The sequence below is a fragment of the Eublepharis macularius genome, chromosome 13, assembly GCF_028583425.1.
Source record: "Eublepharis macularius isolate TG4126 chromosome 13, MPM_Emac_v1.0, whole genome shotgun sequence".
Lineage (NCBI taxonomy): Eukaryota > Metazoa > Chordata > Lepidosauria > Squamata > Eublepharidae > Eublepharis > Eublepharis macularius.
This window is the reverse complement of record NC_072802.1, coordinates 68,916,978-68,935,224: the sequence shown is the minus strand read 5'-3', so window position 1 is coordinate 68,935,224 and position 18,247 is coordinate 68,916,978. Positions and strand designations below refer to the sequence as shown.

Here is an 18,247-nt window from a genome sequence, read left to right as displayed (position 1 = left end):
TCAATTGGTCTATGGCCAAGAGGTTCTGAATAATGGAAGTTCCACCTTCAAAAATATTTGGGTTGGTTTAGAAGCACCCTCACTGCATTCAGCACAAATGTATCTTTCCTCCTTCAGCTTTGAAAAGGGCTCTCAAGGGAAGTTCTGCAAACCTGCAGCAGAACTCAGCTTCCGGGAGCACCTAACAGCCAAGTTCTTTAAATGTTTTCTTTCTTTCAACAAGGTAAAGGATGATCCTATTTATGTACACGTGGCACTTCTAAAAAGGGATGGTGTGTGCAGAAGGGCGCTATTCAACTTGATAAAAACTTGTCCTACCAATTTGCGTGGCTCGGAGGATACTGGGCTTATGCCGCTAGAACCTATCTTTAAATATTACCTCTATCCTCACCCTTGGTTAAGCCATGTGGAAAAAATGTCCAGACCTCAAGCCCTTCTGAGAATTGTCTCTTCGGATACTGATACCTTACTGATTAACTCGCTTAATGCTACTGATTATACTTACATCCAGGGCTTTTTTTCAGGGGGAACGCGGGGGAATGGAGTTCCGGAACCTCTTGAAAATGGTCACATGGCTGGTGACCCCGCCCCCTGATCTCCAGACAGAGGGGAGTTTAGATTGCCCTCCGTGCCGCTTGGTGGCGCGGAGGGCAATCTAAGCTCCCCTCTGTCTGGAGATCAGGGGGCGGGGCCACCAGCCATGTGACCATTTTCGCTGAGGGCAACCCACTGAGTTCCACCACCTCTTTTCCCAGAAAAAAAGCCCTGCTTACATCTTACCTTTCCTCTTAGGGATACAGGCACAAGGAACTTGCCATTTAATCCTCACACTTGCCCTGGGAAACAAGCTGATGCTAAGGTTTGAAACGGCACATGTCACCCTTTCTCCCCCTGTTGGTGTGCATGTATGGAAAATAGAAAGACAGCTCTGAGCAGATAAAGACTGCATTTTGGATGTGTGAATAAAGAAGCGATTTTAAATAAGTTTGGACCAGATTTCTGAACTGACTGGAGGCCATGAAGGAAAGCTGCTTTACAATCACATTTCGGACCTCCTGTGTGGTTTTTGGTCTCGGCCTTCACATCCTAAAACTGTTGAGAGGACTGGATTATTTATTTCTTATGGTTGTACTACAGTGAGTATTTTTAGATATTTCAAAAAATCAAACAGGACGGTGATGAGATGCAATGACTAACCTAGAATTAATTAATTTATTATCATTATTTATTATTTCACATTTATATCCTGCCCTCCCCGCAAGCGGGCTCAGGGCGGCTAACAACATTTTAAAACAATTTAAAACATTACAACTGTATAAATATTAAATATTAAAACACCATTTAAAACAGTGACATTTTGTACTGTGCGGTGGCAGCATCAGGAAGACTTGTAATATTTTGCACGCATACTGTGGTGGGCAGTTTTTCACGGGTGGGGGGAGTTTAAATTTCCTTCCCCCCCAGGCCGGCGGAGGCCCAACCTTAGCCAGGAGCCTGGTGGAACAACTCTGTCTTGCAAGCCTGACGGAAATACAATAAATCCTACCGGGCCCTGGTCTCACTAGACACAGCGTTCCACCAGGTAGGAGCCAGGACCGAGAAAGCCCTGGATCTCGTCGTGGCCAGGTGGGCCTCCTTGGGACCAGGGACCACTAATCGCTGTTTTGCTCCCGATCGGAGAGTCCTCTGGGGAATATATGGGGAGAGACGGTCCCGCAGATACCTAGTTACCTAGTGAATCTAGGCCTGCCTTGTCTAACTATAACATTATAACCAATGCGCAACACTATTTTGGCTCTCAATAATCATATTTTTTGCTAACCTCTCTAAACAGAAAGAGTATTGCAATACCCCAAAGCAGACAAATTGTCACTTTACAGCCACAGCTTTTTTTTTTTTTTTTTGCATTTAACCAACAGAGATCCTCCCATGTTCTGTCCCCTAATGAAACGTATCACGTACTGGCTGCAGGCTCATTGTACCTAAAACAAGATCTGATCCCACCATAAAACAACCTGTTTTGGGATATCATTAAAATGCAGCAATTGTTGATTATTGGTTTTCTATTTCTACCACCAGAGGTTTTTTTGCATCGAACACTGAAATGCTGGGGTCTTCTTCAAAAGGAAAAAACACACACACACACACTTAAATTTGTAGACATAATACTGTGTGCATGAAAAGTCCCCATATTAAGAAGAAAGACCTGCTGAGGGGGGAAAAAAATACACGCAGGCTTTCTATCATGGGCGCAAATCAGTTTCTGCTACCAATGTGACACAGTTTCAAATAAGGAGAATTTTTCTGTCTCACACATACACTCTCGTACGCGCACAGATGTGCATATATGTTCACACCCAACCCAATTTAGCAGCTGCTCTAATTTCGCTCCACCTACCATGTGCGTCGAAAAACTCGTCATCTGAGCTCTCGTCTGAATCTCTGGCGATGCTCTGCATTCTCCACTCCGATATGCTATGGCGCGAGGGGCTTGCTAGGAGAAACAGACAGGATTTAAGCAATAAGCCAGGGACAGAAAGCAAGGCAGTCTGTGTGTACCTTTCGCGACAGAGAGACCGTTGGGCGGTCCCTGCTGGAAATCCATCCCCTAAGTGTTAGCACACAGCATTCCCCGTGATGTCAATGTGATGTCAAACTTTCCTCCAAGCGTTGTTTATTGTTTGAGATGCCAGAGCACTGCGCTCGGCAATCCTCGGCTGCTGTTTCCAAAGGGCAGCTATTTATAAGCATTGAGAGGATGTGTAAAATCATTTCAGTTTTCAGGTTGGCAATTAGGAAAGGAAGTTGCCTGATTCTAAACGTTCCCCTTCCAAAGTCACGGTGACAGTAAAACAGTATGTGACACCAAGAAAACAGACGGCAAGCTTTCGAGTCACCCAGAATTCTTCCTTAGGCTTGAAATGGCCCAGGGGAGACGTTATGTGCCCTATGGCAGAAACTTATGTATACTGAGAGCTATAAGCAAGTTTCCCCAAGCAGAGAAAACAGTGGCTCCCTGTGGCATTTGAGGGCAGTAAAAAGGGTGTGTGGGGAGAGGGAGTCTTAAACTTGCTCTCTCTGTGCACCGCTGTTTGCCAACCCAAATCAGGGGTTCCAAGCCGGGAACTCCTCCACAACATGTGTCAACCAGTCACGTGGATGATGTCACGTGTAAATTGGCTCTCAGTCCAATACATGTGATGGCATCGGTGCCTATCGGATACTGGGTCAGACCACTAGTCCATGGAGCTCAGTGCTGTCACCTTTCTGGCAATGGCTCTTCCAACACCTGCTACTTGAGATACTTTAACTGGAGAGGCCAGTGACTGGACCTGGGGCTTTCTGCATGCAAAGCTGCCGTTGAGCCAGTGTTGGCCACTCAGTTCTGCATGGTAAGAGTCACACTTCTAATTCCAGCTCATCTAGTTGCTTCCTGAGGGGGCTGCCTTCACGTGACCCTCTGCCACCAGGTGGCGAAGTCTCTTGTCTTTGAATTACCATAAACCCACATGTCAATAGCAGGCTGCTTCTCCACATGGGGAGACAACACACAAAGCATGCACAGAACGGCGGCCATTGCTGCGGGGAGAAAATTACAGCACAGCCTCTACAGTTTGTGAGGCATGCTGCACAAAAATCATATGTTGTCCTCCATGGACAATACCTTGTTAAATGGAGGCTCTTGTGGGTCACCAGGCAAGTCACATCTTAACAAGTAAGTGTTATTCACCTTTTAAGTAGGCCCTCTTAATGAGAAGAGGTGGGATAGGCACCTATGGATTCTCTCACACTGTCTCTAACCTTCTTGACCGCGCCATACACTGAGAGGGCCAAACTAAACACTGCATGCAGTGGGCAAGATTCTTTCACCTGATATTTTTAAATTGAAAAGCTGTCCCAAATTCTGCAAATGAGAGCAAAAGAGCGGTGAGAGGAAAAGGGCTGCCTAGACCGATCCCTTGCAGCTAGACTAATAGGCTCAGCCAAAACCACCCTCCGCAACCAGATTTTCTCCACAAGAAGAGGGGCTTTCCCCCCACAGGTAAGAAAGCAGCTTACAAAAACTCTTTTGAACACAGAACCGGAAGGAAGGTTAAAGTTATGGAGTCCTTTACCCCCAATCTTCTGCTCCTGATCTATCAAGTTATCAAACCGGGGGTTGCTTTAAAATTAAAACTAAAACTTTCAAGAGAAAAAAGCATGCAACTGAGCATAGCATATTATTTGGCCTGAAGAATGGTGGCAGTATTGTGCCAATGGGTCCTTGAGAACCCTGCAAATATCTGGCCTCCCCACCTCTAAAGCTGATTTTGATTTTACTTCTTAAGTTTCACTCTCTGATGTCTGGTGCTGGGTAACACACAAGAAAACCCACACAATACCAGCAACCACATCTTTCCTAATCAAGACAGCGCGAAACGGCCAGAGCTTGTTAAATTCACATCAAGTCACTAGAAGACATCCAAGGGCTCCTGTAAACTGACACTGCAGCATGAAAACCTATTTATTATTGTGCCGCCAAAAGAAGGCCAAGCATACCAGCCAACTACTTTGGGATTCTAATTTTACTAATTGTCATGTGAAAGGCCACTGCCTCCCCCACTCCACACCCCCCCCCAATCTGTTGCAAGGCTAATGATGGCTTCAGAATTCTATTCACTCTATAGCTGCCATCTATCCCACCCCATCCCTTTGGTAATAAGGGAGCAGAGTGATTGACAAGACACAGCTAAATCACTCTAGACTGACGTCAAAGGTCCTCACATAATAGATGCTAAAAATAGAGCAGATAATAATACAGGCAAACTTGTCACAAAGGTCCCCACTTACACCAGGGGTCTCACTTAGACAGCATAAGACTGATCAGCCCTCATATAAAAAGGTGGAGCACCCACTTCCCCATCCCAATGAACCAGAAATCAGAGCAGTTCTTTCGGCATCGAGTGCAGCAGTTTTCTAAACCTAGCACAGGAGAAGATTACAATGCCCGTGTGATGTGCTTCCCGGACTTGAATCGCTGCCGTTGGCTTCTCTCACTACCTTCCCTAGTTAAATGGATCCAGCTTGAAACAAAAGGGAGCATCCTCTTAGCTAGAGCACGATGCTGAGGGTCAGGGAGATGCCAATAGTTTCTCACTGGCCACATCAGATGCAGAGCAACGCAGCCACCAGCTATAGCTTCTACACACAGGATGTGGGTTGGAAGAACAGGACGGAATCTCATAGAGGTAGCAGTGGATGTTTCATTGGTTACTTTTGTTATATACCAGATGCCTATGCCAATATATCTATGCTCATGAGACCATGGGAGGTAAATAGCTCTGAGGACGAAGCCAGTGCCCTGACATGCATGGCGCAGGCTAGCCTGATTTTGTCAGCTCTCAGAAGTTAAGATGGGACAAGTACTGGGTTAGTACTTGGATGGGAGACCAGCAAAGAAGTCCAGAGTTGCGACACAGAGGCAAGCGATGGCAACCCACCTGTGTTTCTCTCCCACGGGGTTGCCATAAAATGGCTAAGACTTGACAGCACATTACTCACACGTTGAGCCAACGTTTCTCAAACATTTGAGCACAGGCCATCGTTCTAAAATTATTCTACCTTCCCTGCTCCCCATCCTAGAAGTAAGTAAGAAGCTGGAGTAAGCATGGGGAAAATGAGAAGAGCATTTCTCTATTGATGGCAAGAAGAGTCCTCTGCCAGATGGTCTCAGCCAAATCATGTTTGGGGGTATACAAGGATGAAGGCCCTGCGTGGCTCAGGATCCTGTCCGTCAAATTTTGTGCACCTCCCTCCCAAGGTTCAGCAACATTTATTTATTTCATTTATACCCCACTCTTCTCTCCAATGGGGACCCAAGGTGGCTTACATGATTCTCATCGCCACCCATTTTACCCTCACAACAATATTTTGAGGTAGGCTGGGCTGAGAGTGTGTGACTGGCCCAAGGTCACCTTGCGTGGCAGAGGCGGGATTCAAACTCGGTTCTCCCAGATCTCCCAGATACTCAAACCACTACACCACACTGGCTCCCTCCTGTACTTAGCCACAGTCGTCTGGGGAAAACAGCAAGAACTGCACAACTGGGGGAGGATATTTGTATCATGGTCAGTATATTCCAGAGAGTTCCAAAACAGGAGATTATGAGATTCAAGCATTAATCACACCAGAGCTCCTTAAGCGCTGCTTCTTACGTGTCTAGCATTTCACATCAGATGAGCACATGTCTGGGCACAGCTCGTCACCAGAAGCCATCATGCCACAGTAGAAGTTTCCATGCCTGCAAATCTCAAAGGACTTTTGTTGCTCCTCTCTTGAGCTCCCCCACCCCAGCTGACCTTATGCCTTTTTCCACTGCATCCTTCGATGTTGTCAATACAAGTCCTGCTTTGCTTGCAGGCTAGGGGTTGTGTCGCATCAAGCTCAGGTGCAAAGATACGAGGGCCTTCATCCAATTAAAGGACTCTCCAGCTGATTAATCAAACAAATCTCTTTTTTTTTTAATTTCACATTTCTCTAGAACAAGCCACATCTCAGAAGCTCCACTGTAAGAATTCAACCAGAATTCTCTGTGCTCATACAAATGTTGGTTAACTGATTGATAAATCAATTAAGTCTATACAGGAGAAATAAAATGGTTCAAAAAAGGAAAATAAGGGTTTTTTGGATGAATGTTGAATCACTATAACGAATAGCAAAGCAGCTGACCGACCCACCATGCCAACCATGCCGCAAAAGCAGACCACCCACAGATAAGGTAGAGGTTTCTATACTTCAAACACTTGAAAGGATACTGAAAAATATGACACTGTAAGTTAACCAGAAGAAAAGACCCAGAAACAAACTGGCCTGATGCAGACAGAATATGCTATAGGAGCAAGGAAGGTTGAGCACAGCTGAGTAAAAGGAGAAGAAGCAGGGGAGGAGGAAAATTCAGCCTCCTCAAGTTCCTTAGAATTTCTGAACAAAGATTTGCGGTGGGATTTCTGAATTGTTCCTCCCTCGTGCAATTCTTCACGGATCCCCAGCTTGCTATCTTAGCAGAGGTGTTTCCTCTTCTTTCTCAGTCAAGGGGGAATGGCTGACTCTTCTAAGATGGCATTTGCCATCTGAAATTTTTAATAAATGTTTATAATAAAAATTAATTTTCAAATCAGCTGCCCAATTAAAGCAGGGTAAATTTTTAGCCTTTCCAAATATCTGTAATCGATTAATCTAACCAATCAGATTGACTGCGTGTTGCCACCCTTAACGCCAGCACTTAGGATTCTTCTTTGTTCCCATAATCCTGTCAGCCCTAGCAATTAGGACCCTCTCTACCTGCAGCTATTTGGGAAGAACTAGGGCAAGAGGAAGAGGGTAGTATGATCCAGAGCCACCAACAAACATACTCTGCACACTCATCCCATCAGCATCTTTGTTCATGTGGCGTTTAACTAAGCACCTGGACCAGAGTCTGGGACACCACACACGCACACTACATTGGGTCCACTCTGAAAAATGAACCTTCTTTCAAGTCATAGCTGACTTAGACGACCCCTGGTGGGGTTTTTCAAGGCATGTGGCTAACAGAGGTGGTTTGCCATTGCCTGGCTCTGCTACCCTGTCTTCTTTGGAGGTCTCCCATCCAATTACTAACCAGGGCCAACCCTGCTTAGCTTCTGAGATCTGTTGAGATAAGGCTCACCTGGGCTATTCAGGTCAGGGCTTCACCCTACCCCTGTCACTCCTCTGGAAAAGCTGCTGTTTATCTTCAGCCAAAGAGAGGCCGGAACAAAACACCACAGTTGAGGAAACCCGACCTGTTGAACATTTCCTTGGCCAGTCGTTTTTAAAAGGAACTTAACACCTCCAAGTGGTAGGCCTATTAAAAATGCATCCTCCTGTCCATTAGAGGGAGTATAATGTTCTGCACTGCAGAATCTGCCTTCAAAGCAACAGAACAGGAAGCTTTCAAAGGACTGCTTGCTATCCTCTGTGAGGACTAATCCAGCAGCAGAAACTTTTTTCAGCTGGAACGTGGTGGAACGGAGTTCCGGAACCTCTTGAAAATGGTCACATGGCTCCCCTCTGTCTGGAGATCAGGGGGCGGGGCCACCAGCCATGTGACCATTTTCTCCGAGGGCAACCCACTGAGTTCCACCACCTCTTTCCCCAGAAAAAAAGCCCTGTCCAGCGGTAAGTCAATCTGGAAACTTCTTGCATACTCCAGTTCAACATGTATGGTGTGCAATGCAGCAAGGTTCCTTTTCAGTGTGAGAAACCAACACCTGAAGCCGTCATGAAACACACCTACCATGATGAATACTACAGAGAATCAATGTAGCCCAAAGTGATCTGAGAACTGGAATTTGACGAACTGGGTTTACAACGAGGAACAGAGGGATGGGGAAACGATTTGGAAAATCTCCTCTCCAGTTATCCGGCCGCTCCTCACTTTTCCTTTCATCACTCTCATCACTCCATTACTCCCCAAAATGATTTGGTCTTCCTTAGACGGATTTCTGAAGATTTCTTGCTTTTGTTAATTTGCAAAGTTATGGTTATCTTTTTACCCTGGTGTTCCCTGAGTTGGCAGAGAGTTCTTCCTTGTCTTTGTGTTGCTTGGTTTTCTTGCTTACATCTTCCTCACAAGGGTAAGACATAAACTATCCAGGAAAGAGGGGTTCAAGTCCTTTATCCTCCAGAGGATCTTTTTGCTTGGCCACACTATAAAGGGCATAGCTAAACCTCATACCAGTTGGTTCTGTAGTCCATTTCTTCTCCCCAGGGAACTGTGAGATCTAAACACATTTACTAAGCTACAGTTCTCAAGATTACTTGAGAAAGCTATGACAGTTAAACTAGCACCAAGCCAATATAACCTTTTTCTCTGCATTTAGCTAGCGCTCTTGGCAACTGCATTTGAAGAAAAGCTAAAAATTACTTCTGCAAAGGGAACTGCAGGGGCACAGCTGGATAAGCACAGTGATAGCACATGGAGAGGGAACCGGCCAATGGCAGGCTTTTGCTCAGTTAATGGTGCATTTTAGGGGAGGGGGAGAGAAACATTCCTCCCGCAGACTCGAGACAGCACCCTAGCACTAGCGATCAGAGCACAGTATTGTGTGAGCCCCTCCAGCTTTGTATTATTCCAACATGTCCCAAAACGATTAACAAGATGACGAGACAAAACCAGTCTCACTGAAAGCGAACACAACTCACCTCCTCTTTTCGAAGAGGACTTGGAAGACGTCGACCACTGCTTGGTCAGCACACGCCCTGACAAGGCTTCACCGATATTGCTAGTGGAGTCTGCTGCCTCAGCAGACGGGGATATGGCCTTTATTTCCGTATCGTTGTCACCCGAAGAGTCTTTGGAAAGATGCTGCTCCGACTCACACTCGCTGTAGCTGAACTGGGCCATCTTCTGCGCCAGCATCAGTTGGGCCTCCTTCTCCAGCTGCCGGATGTCCTCGATGGTAAGCCCGTACCATTCGTCCTGCCAGCACCAAGCCTGCCGGTGGGCCCTCACCATCACCTTCCGCAAACCTGCAAAAGGACAGCGGGCCAGCAGTTAGGGTCCATCCAGCCGTTCGCCACATTTCAATTTACTACCACTGCATTCAATTTTTTTACTTTTTTCCCCTCTAGGTATGCGGATTCCTCCTCTCAGAATTGAAGTCTCATTGGCTGTTATTCCCTCATAAGCTCCAAGTGTCACAGAGAGCCTGAACTGTTGTCCAACAGACTAGCCGTTCTAACTTTGTTTTCTTTACCTGGGATTCTAGGGACAACATTCTGCAAGGGCTGTCCAATGTTCTCGAGACTACAAAATTGTGGTGCTGCTGTGTTTTTCCCCCCCGGGAGCAGAGCTTTGGCCTACAGCTACATTCTGATGTAACCACAAACCAAGGTTTATTATCATGGAGTCAAGCCTTGAAAGGGCTGAGCTTGTATCCTCTCTCTTCCGTCTCCCTCTTCCCTCATGTGTCGCTTGGAAATTGAAAATCATTTCTAACAAACCATTTCCCCCCCTATTGCACGCACACCAGTTACAAATCACATTTCAACACTGGTTTGTGAATGAGAGAAGAGGGGCGTAGGTGAGACTGAGAGCTCCCAAGGCTTGTTTCTGGTTTGTCATCGTATTTGAACACAGCCTTTAGCAACGAGGCCAAATCTGCTTTACACAGCAGTTTCCGGGAAGAAGGAGAGGTCTTTGGACCAGCTTCTCAGGACTTTTTTAGGACTGTCTGTCTGGTTGAGCCAGGGTCAAATGACCCTGACCACGGCACAGTGCCTATGCTCAAGAGAAACAACAGGGTGGAAATATTCACCAACGTCATGGATGAAGCGTTCAATTTTGGACTGCATCCCCCAGTATCTGAACTCCACTTTGCACAGCTTGTATGCACACATAATAGGGCTTCTGCCAGGGTTGTTCTTGTGCTCTTTGATCCAGTCTTCTGACAGAGGCCCTCTTTTAGTCTTCGCCGATTGATAAACCTTAGGATCCTCTTCGGACTTGTATTCATGGGGGGGGATGGGATCTTTAACAATGTCAATGGGATCTGAAGGCAGAAGAAATCAGGTTAAAAAACCCCAATAAAATATAAACTCTAAACATCAAAACACTCTTCCAAAGTCTGGTTTTATTCTAGGAACTACAGAAACACAATAGCCACTTAGCCTACTACTATTTAAATGGAAGCATCTGATATTTACACAGTTTGTGCCAGTCAACCCCTGTGTTTACTTTCTCTCCAGCAGCCAGAAATATAACCTCCTCTCAGAGATGGTATTTTCATGCAAAGATGATTTCTCTGTCACATCTGACTGCAGCATCTCTTCTGAACAATGCTACATTCCAGCAGAACTAAATTGGCCATTACAATATCAATCTCCCATTATTTCAAGCGCTGCCAGAGAACACAGATAAAATTCAAGTGAGAGTTCCACAGGAATTGCTACAGTCTGAAGATTAAACAGACAAAACCTGCAAGGAATGTAAATTCTATCACAGCTCCCACTTACAAATCCTTGGCTCTCGTTTACATATTCCAAGAATTATCTGTGGTAGGTGGGGCTTAGAGTGTACAAACAGCAGCTCCAAAGCAAGATTTTATCGCCATGCCCAGAACTGGACCTACCATGGGTTCTTACAGGAACCCCATTCAGGATGCATATTTGTCCAGTGCTGTGCCAGCTGAGTTCCAGATCCAGTTCAAGGTGTTGGTTCTGGGATTCAAAGCCCTCAACAGACTGAGGCTGACATACCTACGGGACTGTCTCTCTCATTATGTCCCCCACAGGGCCTTGCGCTAAGTGGATAAGCAATTACGGGTGGTCCCCAGCCCAAGAGACGTTTTGTACTCGACCAGGGCCGGGGCCTTCTTGGCTCTGGCTCCGGCCTGATAGAACGCACTCCAGTTGGAGATCCGGGCCCTGCAGGATATGTTGCAGTTCCGCAGGGCCTTTAAGATGGTGATGTTACACTGGGCCTTTTGTTGAGAACCGGCATCCATCCCATTTTCCATCTTTTTTCCTGACTGCAATACCCCGTTTTCTGTCCTACTCTGGTACCATTCCACAGCTGATCCTGCAGAATTTGAGTCTATGCCTTTTATAGCGGCCTGTGTATTTTAACAACATCTGGAATTGAATTACTGTGATAGGTGATAACTTTTATAGTTTTATGTGTGTTTAAGACTGTATTTATTGATGGTTTGTTGATGTTGGCAGCCCTGAGCCCATTCTCGGGGAGGGCGAGATATAAATCTAATAAAATTAATAAATAAAACCATAGTAAGGTATGGCAGCTGCCTTAGGTAGGGGGGTTGGCATAAAAAGAGTCCTGATGAATTAACCCCAAAGTCCATCTTGCCTATCAGCCAGTATCCAAATGACTCAGAAAAGTCCACAAGCTGGGCAGGGCATGTTTCTCACCCTAGCAAATGGTATTAATGACAGACTGTCTCAGTGCATTTTTCAAATTTCTGCTACTATACCCTATTGTATCTGTTTCTCTGAATATCCTAACTGTTGTTCATTACTGTACTTTGTTTAATGAATGTCCTAGATGTTGATTATATTATATTTTCACTTGCACTGTGTAATCTGCCTTGGATCAGTGAGAAAGGCAGATTAACAACAACAACAACAAGAACTCAGCATCTGCTTCCAACAGTGGCCAGGCAGATGTTTCTTGGAAGCCCAGAACCTGAAGGCAACATACTTCCCCACCCCTGCTCCCCAGCTACTGAAATGTCCAGCCTTTGAATCTGCGTGCTGCATGTCCAATGAGGCACAAGCAAACCCCAGGGAAGTGAACAAGAACTGCGCAAGCACGGGATAGGTTCCCTTCATTTCAGTAAGGCTTCCTGAGGAGAACTTCTTGCTGGATCTTGCCTCAAGTATTTTGAGGGAGGAAGGAGTGTCATATGAGTTTTCTGCCACAGGCACCAAACCACCCTGGGCTATACCCAGGATTTTGTTTGTTCATTCTTCACCACAAGCCTCACGCAGCCAGAATTCTCCATTCTTTAAGCCTTAGGCCTTAAGAAATGTTTCACAATGAAGGGGAGGGGAAAGAAAGTGGCTGTGCAAATGGAGCAGAACTAATTAATGGCTCTCTTAAAATAAGCCTGTAAGCAGAAATCGGAATCAGGAGGCAGTTAAATCTTAGGTCGAAAGCTTTTTAAATATCTGTGTTTATTTTCTCAGATAATTAGCTGGTCTTTAGGTTCCAAATACAGATATGCCCACCTGCCGTCACCATCCACACTGCACATATGCAGAAGGCATTACAGCACTCTGCTGGTATTAAGGTGCTTTTTGAAATGAGTTACAAGATATCTCTCATCCAGTGTCAGAGATCTGGTTCATTAGCGTGCGTGCGTGCGTGCGTGAGAGAGAGAGAGAGAGTGAGTGAGTGAGTGTGAGTGAGTGAGTGAGTGAAGTCAGGCGCATACATTAAGGTCCCCTCTTCAACTACACATCCAGCAGCATGTGAGTGACTTCCTGTGCTGTGATCTCATACCATTTAGCAGGGCTCATTTCGAGGGGGAACGCACAGGAACGCAGTTCCGGCAGTTCCCCAAAGAGGTCACGTCAGGTGGCCCCGCCCACATGACTCTGAGCCATTTTGGGCCCATTTCGTCCTGGACTGGGACCGAAACAGCCTGGATCAGGCCTCTGACGGGTGGTGGATCACTCTCCTGCTCATCAGTGGCCTGATCCTGCCCATTTTGTGCCCCTTTTCAGCCCCTTTTTGCCATTTTGGGACCAATTTCGGCCCTGAATGGCCAGGATTGGGTCCAAAACAGCCAGAATAGGTGATGCCAGGGGTGTGGCATATGCAAATCAGTTATACTAATGACACACTTCTGGTGATGGCAAGAGGCGTGGTATATGCTAATGAGTTATGCTAATAAGTCCCTCGAGCTCTTTTTCTACAAAATGACCCCTGCCATTTAGGAGTGTGTGTGAACATCATCACCATATGGGGTGGGTCTTTCTAGACAGTGTCATCCAAGGCGGATAGAGGCTTGAACTCAGTGACAGAGTCACTAAGTGGCCTAGAGCAAATCACTTTCCTCTTCTTCCCAGTTCCTTGGCTCCAAAGGGGAAACAGCAGCAACCTACCTCAAAGGGTTGTTGTGAAGACTAATAAGAACTGGAAACTGTTCTTGTTTCTAGGGTTGCTTTGATTCAAGAAATTGGAGGGTTACTTTCAGAGGTGAAAATGATTGCTGCAGATGAAGCACACTGCCAGAAATGCTGGTCCCTAGAACCCTCCACCATCCCAAATATGCATGGCAGTGCAGTGACTCAGATTGAACTCAAGAGCTACGTTTTATCCAAGCATGCACAAGTTTGATTACTAAGCCCTACCCCCAGAAGCCAACAATTTGTAGTAGGCTCCCCATACCAAACCATTGGAAGAGACCATGTGAATTGGCTGTTGGAACACACAAGATGCAGTCACTTGTAGTTTCAGTGTTCTAACACTGGAACCATTCCAACATACAGAACTAGAGGGCCATGAGCTAAAAATTATGCTCAGAGTTTCATGAAGGTGGGGTGATGGTGGTGCAGACTGGTGTGTTTATAAAAGCAGTTCCCCAGGCTGACTCCTCAACCAGTTTTGAAATGGAGAAGCACTTCTAAAATTGTGTTCAATGCAGCGCTTGAGTGGGAGTTTTAAAAAACAACAACACTGGACAAAGCTTAACAAAACACTGAGCACAAGTCCTTCCATGAACCTAAAATAGCTTCAGGGACCCATTTAGAAATACTTTAATGATTAGTCAAGGGAGCTTATATTTTATAAAGCCCAAAGCAAGTCTGTCAGCCCTTCCTTCCCAAATATTGAAATTATAGAAGCCAAAACAAGCCAGCCACACAGCTTGCTCACATCACTGGCTGCTGTACTTCCTCTCCGCCTTGGCCAGCAAGGGCTGGTGTTGGCCCAGCACAGGCAGCATGCAGAACTAATTAAACCATCTGCTGCCACTGGCACACACAAGCGCATAACCCACCCACCCCAAGTCCAGGCCTTGAAGTGAAAGCTGGCACAGTCCCTCTTTCCTGGGTACTCCTGGATGCCATCTCTCCTGGGTCCCACAGATTAAACTCACAGCCCCCAGTTAACAAAGAATATATTCTCATACTCAAGACAGTAGTAATTATTACCCTAGTAATGAAAATTCAGCTTTATTATACAGACATAACAGTGAATGTTCAAAATTTGAGGAACGGTCTCTCTCTCTCTCTCTCTCTCTCTCTCTCTCTCTCTCTCTCTCTGACAATCTTAAATTATTTTATTGAATGCCCCAAAATAGATCCATCACCATTTCCCCCCGATATACAACTATGAATGCTGACAAAAGAATTTATGCGAACGTCAACATTCACGGATGGACTTTTGATGGTTCACAAGATTTGTTTGTTACTGTCAAAATTCTTATCAGGACTCAGATCCAGAGGAGTTAGCTGTGTTAGTCTGTAGTTGCAAAACAGTAAAAAGTCCAGTAGCACCTTTAAGACTAACCAACTTTACTGAGGCATAAGCTTTCGTCAGAAGAGAGCTGTGATTCTCGAAAGCTTATGCCTCAATAAAGCTGGTTAGTCTAAAAGGGTGCTACTGGACTTTTTACTACTTATCAGGACTGTGGTATATGGGAAGAAGGAGCATTAAGGCTTCTCTTCCGCATTATTTTTCTGACCTGAAAAAGCCCTCTTTGTCCCAACTGGAGAATTTCACATGGAACCATTGGTTCCCAACAGATCAAACAGCAGCTCCCTGGGGCATTTCAGGTTGCGGGGGGGGGGGGAGCACAAGGGGAAGGGTGGAAGGAAAGCTTAAGCTCCCTTTCCCCTGTGTGCTGTAATCCTGATTCAACCAGGGCCCCTCATGCTGTCTTCACATTAGGTTCTAAGTTTTCTGGGTAAAGGCCTTGTTAACTTTTATTTGGAAAGGCACCACACACCTGGTTGTCCCACAGATGAGTTAAATAGTGACAAGAACTTACAGATAAACACATGCATTTACAACATCAGTATTTTGGAGAAAGTGATCCTTACCGAGAATAGTCTGCCTTTTCTCTGCAGGGGAAAGGTTGAACACATTGGCTTGCTCTCCTGAGTCAGTTATATAATAGGTTTCAATATCAATAGAGAATTTCTCCACAAATGGGCATGTGTACCTGAGAAAGAAAGCACAACAGAGAAACTCAGCCTAAAGCTGGCTTAGAAAGCATCACACCAGAGTGCTTCTTTTTTTAAAAAAAACCCATTTACCCAGCATGTTATATATACAGCTGCTTTCCAGAGTAGAAGCAAAAAACCTCCAGGACTTGCAGTGTAGCAGAGAATTCATTAACACCTTGTTTTTATAAGATGAAATGCCGATTTTTGCAAATTTACAGCTAGAAAGTGAAACACAGGAGTAGGAAGCAATAGCCAATTAGGCAATAACAAATTTAAGAAGTCAAAGGCATATATTAAATACAAAATATACCTTCATACATAATCAAAATTTCTCACATAGTCAACATAATATTGCAAGGTAAATGTCAAACCATTACAGTATCATGATGGTGCAACACAAATACAGTTAGGAACAACATCCCACAGGTAAGCTTCCACGAAAGATTATAAGGTAAGTTGTAAAAAAGTCCTTTTTATAATAAAGTGCAGTGTTTCTTTTCAGGTGGAGCTGGTGAAAGCCAAAGGCATGTCAGATCACCCTATGCACAGCGCCGGCTTAACTCCGGTGTTTCCTTGCGCAAGAACGCCGACAGCGATTCACTTGACTTCCGCATGGGATAATTGACTAGTTGGTGCTTGAAATTAACATTATTTATTGACTTGTTGTATGGTGGATGTTCTTTCGCCCAATGAGGTCATCTGATGAAACACCCAAGTCAAGCCAGCACTGTGTGTAGGGCGATCTGACATGCCTTTGGTTTTCACCGGCTCCACCTGAAAATAAACACTGCACTTTATTATAAAAAGTACTTTTTATAATAGGGATGTTCTTCCTGACTGTATTTGTGTTGCACCATCATGATATTGTAATTGTCTGACATTTACCTTGACTGTGTGAGAAATTCTGACTATATATGAAGGTATATTTTGTATTTAATATATGCCTTTGACATCTTAAATGTGTTAATTGGCTATTGCTTCCTACTCATGTGTTTCACTTTCTAGCTGTCACTTTTGAGTAGGTACCTCCCTTTGTTGTTTGTTGATTTTTGCAAATTTGGCAGAAATTAGGCATGCTCGAAATGCATGCTGACTCAGAGCTCATGGTTTATTCTCCGAAGGAAACAACTCTAAACTAAATAACTTGAGTTTTCCAAAAATGGCTGGTGTCTAAAAGAAGAAATGGCATTTCCCACTGACAGGTGTTGGACTTCTTCCTCACACAACTCCCGACAGAGTTTTCTGTAGTTTTGCATTGGGTGTTCCCTTCCATTGGTCTGACCCAGCCCTATCATATGTATCTATTCCTTTAGATGTTTAGACCCTGCTTTTCTCCGTAATGGGGACCCAAAATAGCTTAAACATTGTTCTCCCCTCCTCTATTTTAACCTCACAACTATTCTGTGAGTTGGGTTAGATTGAGAGAGACAGACATCAGATGGACATAGACAGTTAAAAGGTACAAGTAGAATTTAGAAGAGAATTAAAAGTCAGTCCCATATTGCAAACTGCAATTAAAGCTGGGATGAAGGACTGGGAATGTTAAATACTACAACTACAGCTCAGAACCTATACGTGTCAAGGTTCTCCTCTCCTGCATATTATCCTCAAAAGAGCTCCCTGTGAGGTAGGCTAGGCTGAGCATGTGTCTGGTCCAAAACTACCTCCAGTCATGGGGACCTGAACTTGGATCACCTGGAGTTCTAATCTAACACTCTAATCACTGTACTACACTGCCTCTCAACCACTGCTACTTCTGGTCAACAGCCATCATGAAGTGCAACACAAGAATCCCACCATTTTGTACAGAATATAACATTTTGGACATCTGTGATTTTGTACACCCCTCACAAACCTCCTAACTGGGGCTTGAGAGAAAGCATTCAAAGTTACTGCTTCTGTTTGTGGTAGATGAAATGATCCCTTTGTCTTGAGAAGAGCACCACCAAATCATGGGCTTCCATGAGAAAAGCAGTAATTCCCCTGCTATGAAATGGGAATCAGCATGTCCTACATCACAAGTCTAATGAGGGGACAAATCAAGGACAACCTTACAAGGCACTCTCTATATTCAATGTATTAGTGTAGCAATAAATGCATTAATGACAAATAATACCTTGTCCTTGTATAAGGATACGCATTCCAGGACTGCTCTTCGACTCTTAATGCTGCCTTTGGCAGTATAGACCGAAACCAACTAGGAATATGCATACCAATATGGTATACTTTATGGGTGTACTGCCCATTACCACCAGGACCATCTGTGTATGGCCTGTTTTCCAAAATCTCTACACCGCTGCCTTCACCACATGTCTCTTCTCGGCTCTTTTTCTGAAACAATAAAAAGATTATTAGCACATTCCGTACTCTCCTTATGATAATGCGCACACATGCGTATCTGTGGGTTTTGGGGAACTAAGGAAATGTGCAATTCAGGAAAAAGCCTCCAGTTCTGTGGTGGAGCATGTGCTCTGAATATAGAAGGTCCCAGATTCAATCTCCTAGAATTCCCAGCTAAAAGAAGAGTAGAACAGTTTACTGGGCTAGGAGGACA

The 18,247-nt window shown here is 44.9% G+C and overlaps 1 protein-coding gene across 3 annotated transcripts in view; it reads right to left on the bottom strand.

The window, feature by feature from the left end:
• The window catches only part of PITPNM2 (phosphatidylinositol transfer protein membrane associated 2), a 100,456-nt gene that overhangs the window by 63,278 nt on the left and 18,931 nt on the right, over positions 1–18,247 (bottom strand). For all 3 annotated transcript variants that reach the window (XM_054996354.1, XM_054996355.1, XM_054996356.1), the window contains exons 2-6: positions 17,810–18,024; positions 15,568–15,689; positions 10,320–10,553; positions 9,205–9,531; positions 2,399–2,494 (exon numbers count right to left, since the gene is read on the bottom strand). In XM_054996354.1, the coding sequence (XP_054852329.1) occupies positions 2,399–2,494; positions 9,205–9,531; positions 10,320–10,553; positions 15,568–15,689; positions 17,810–18,024 (994 nt within the window). The remainder of the gene's footprint in view (positions 1–2,398; positions 2,495–9,204; positions 9,532–10,319; positions 10,554–15,567; positions 15,690–17,809; positions 18,025–18,247) is intronic.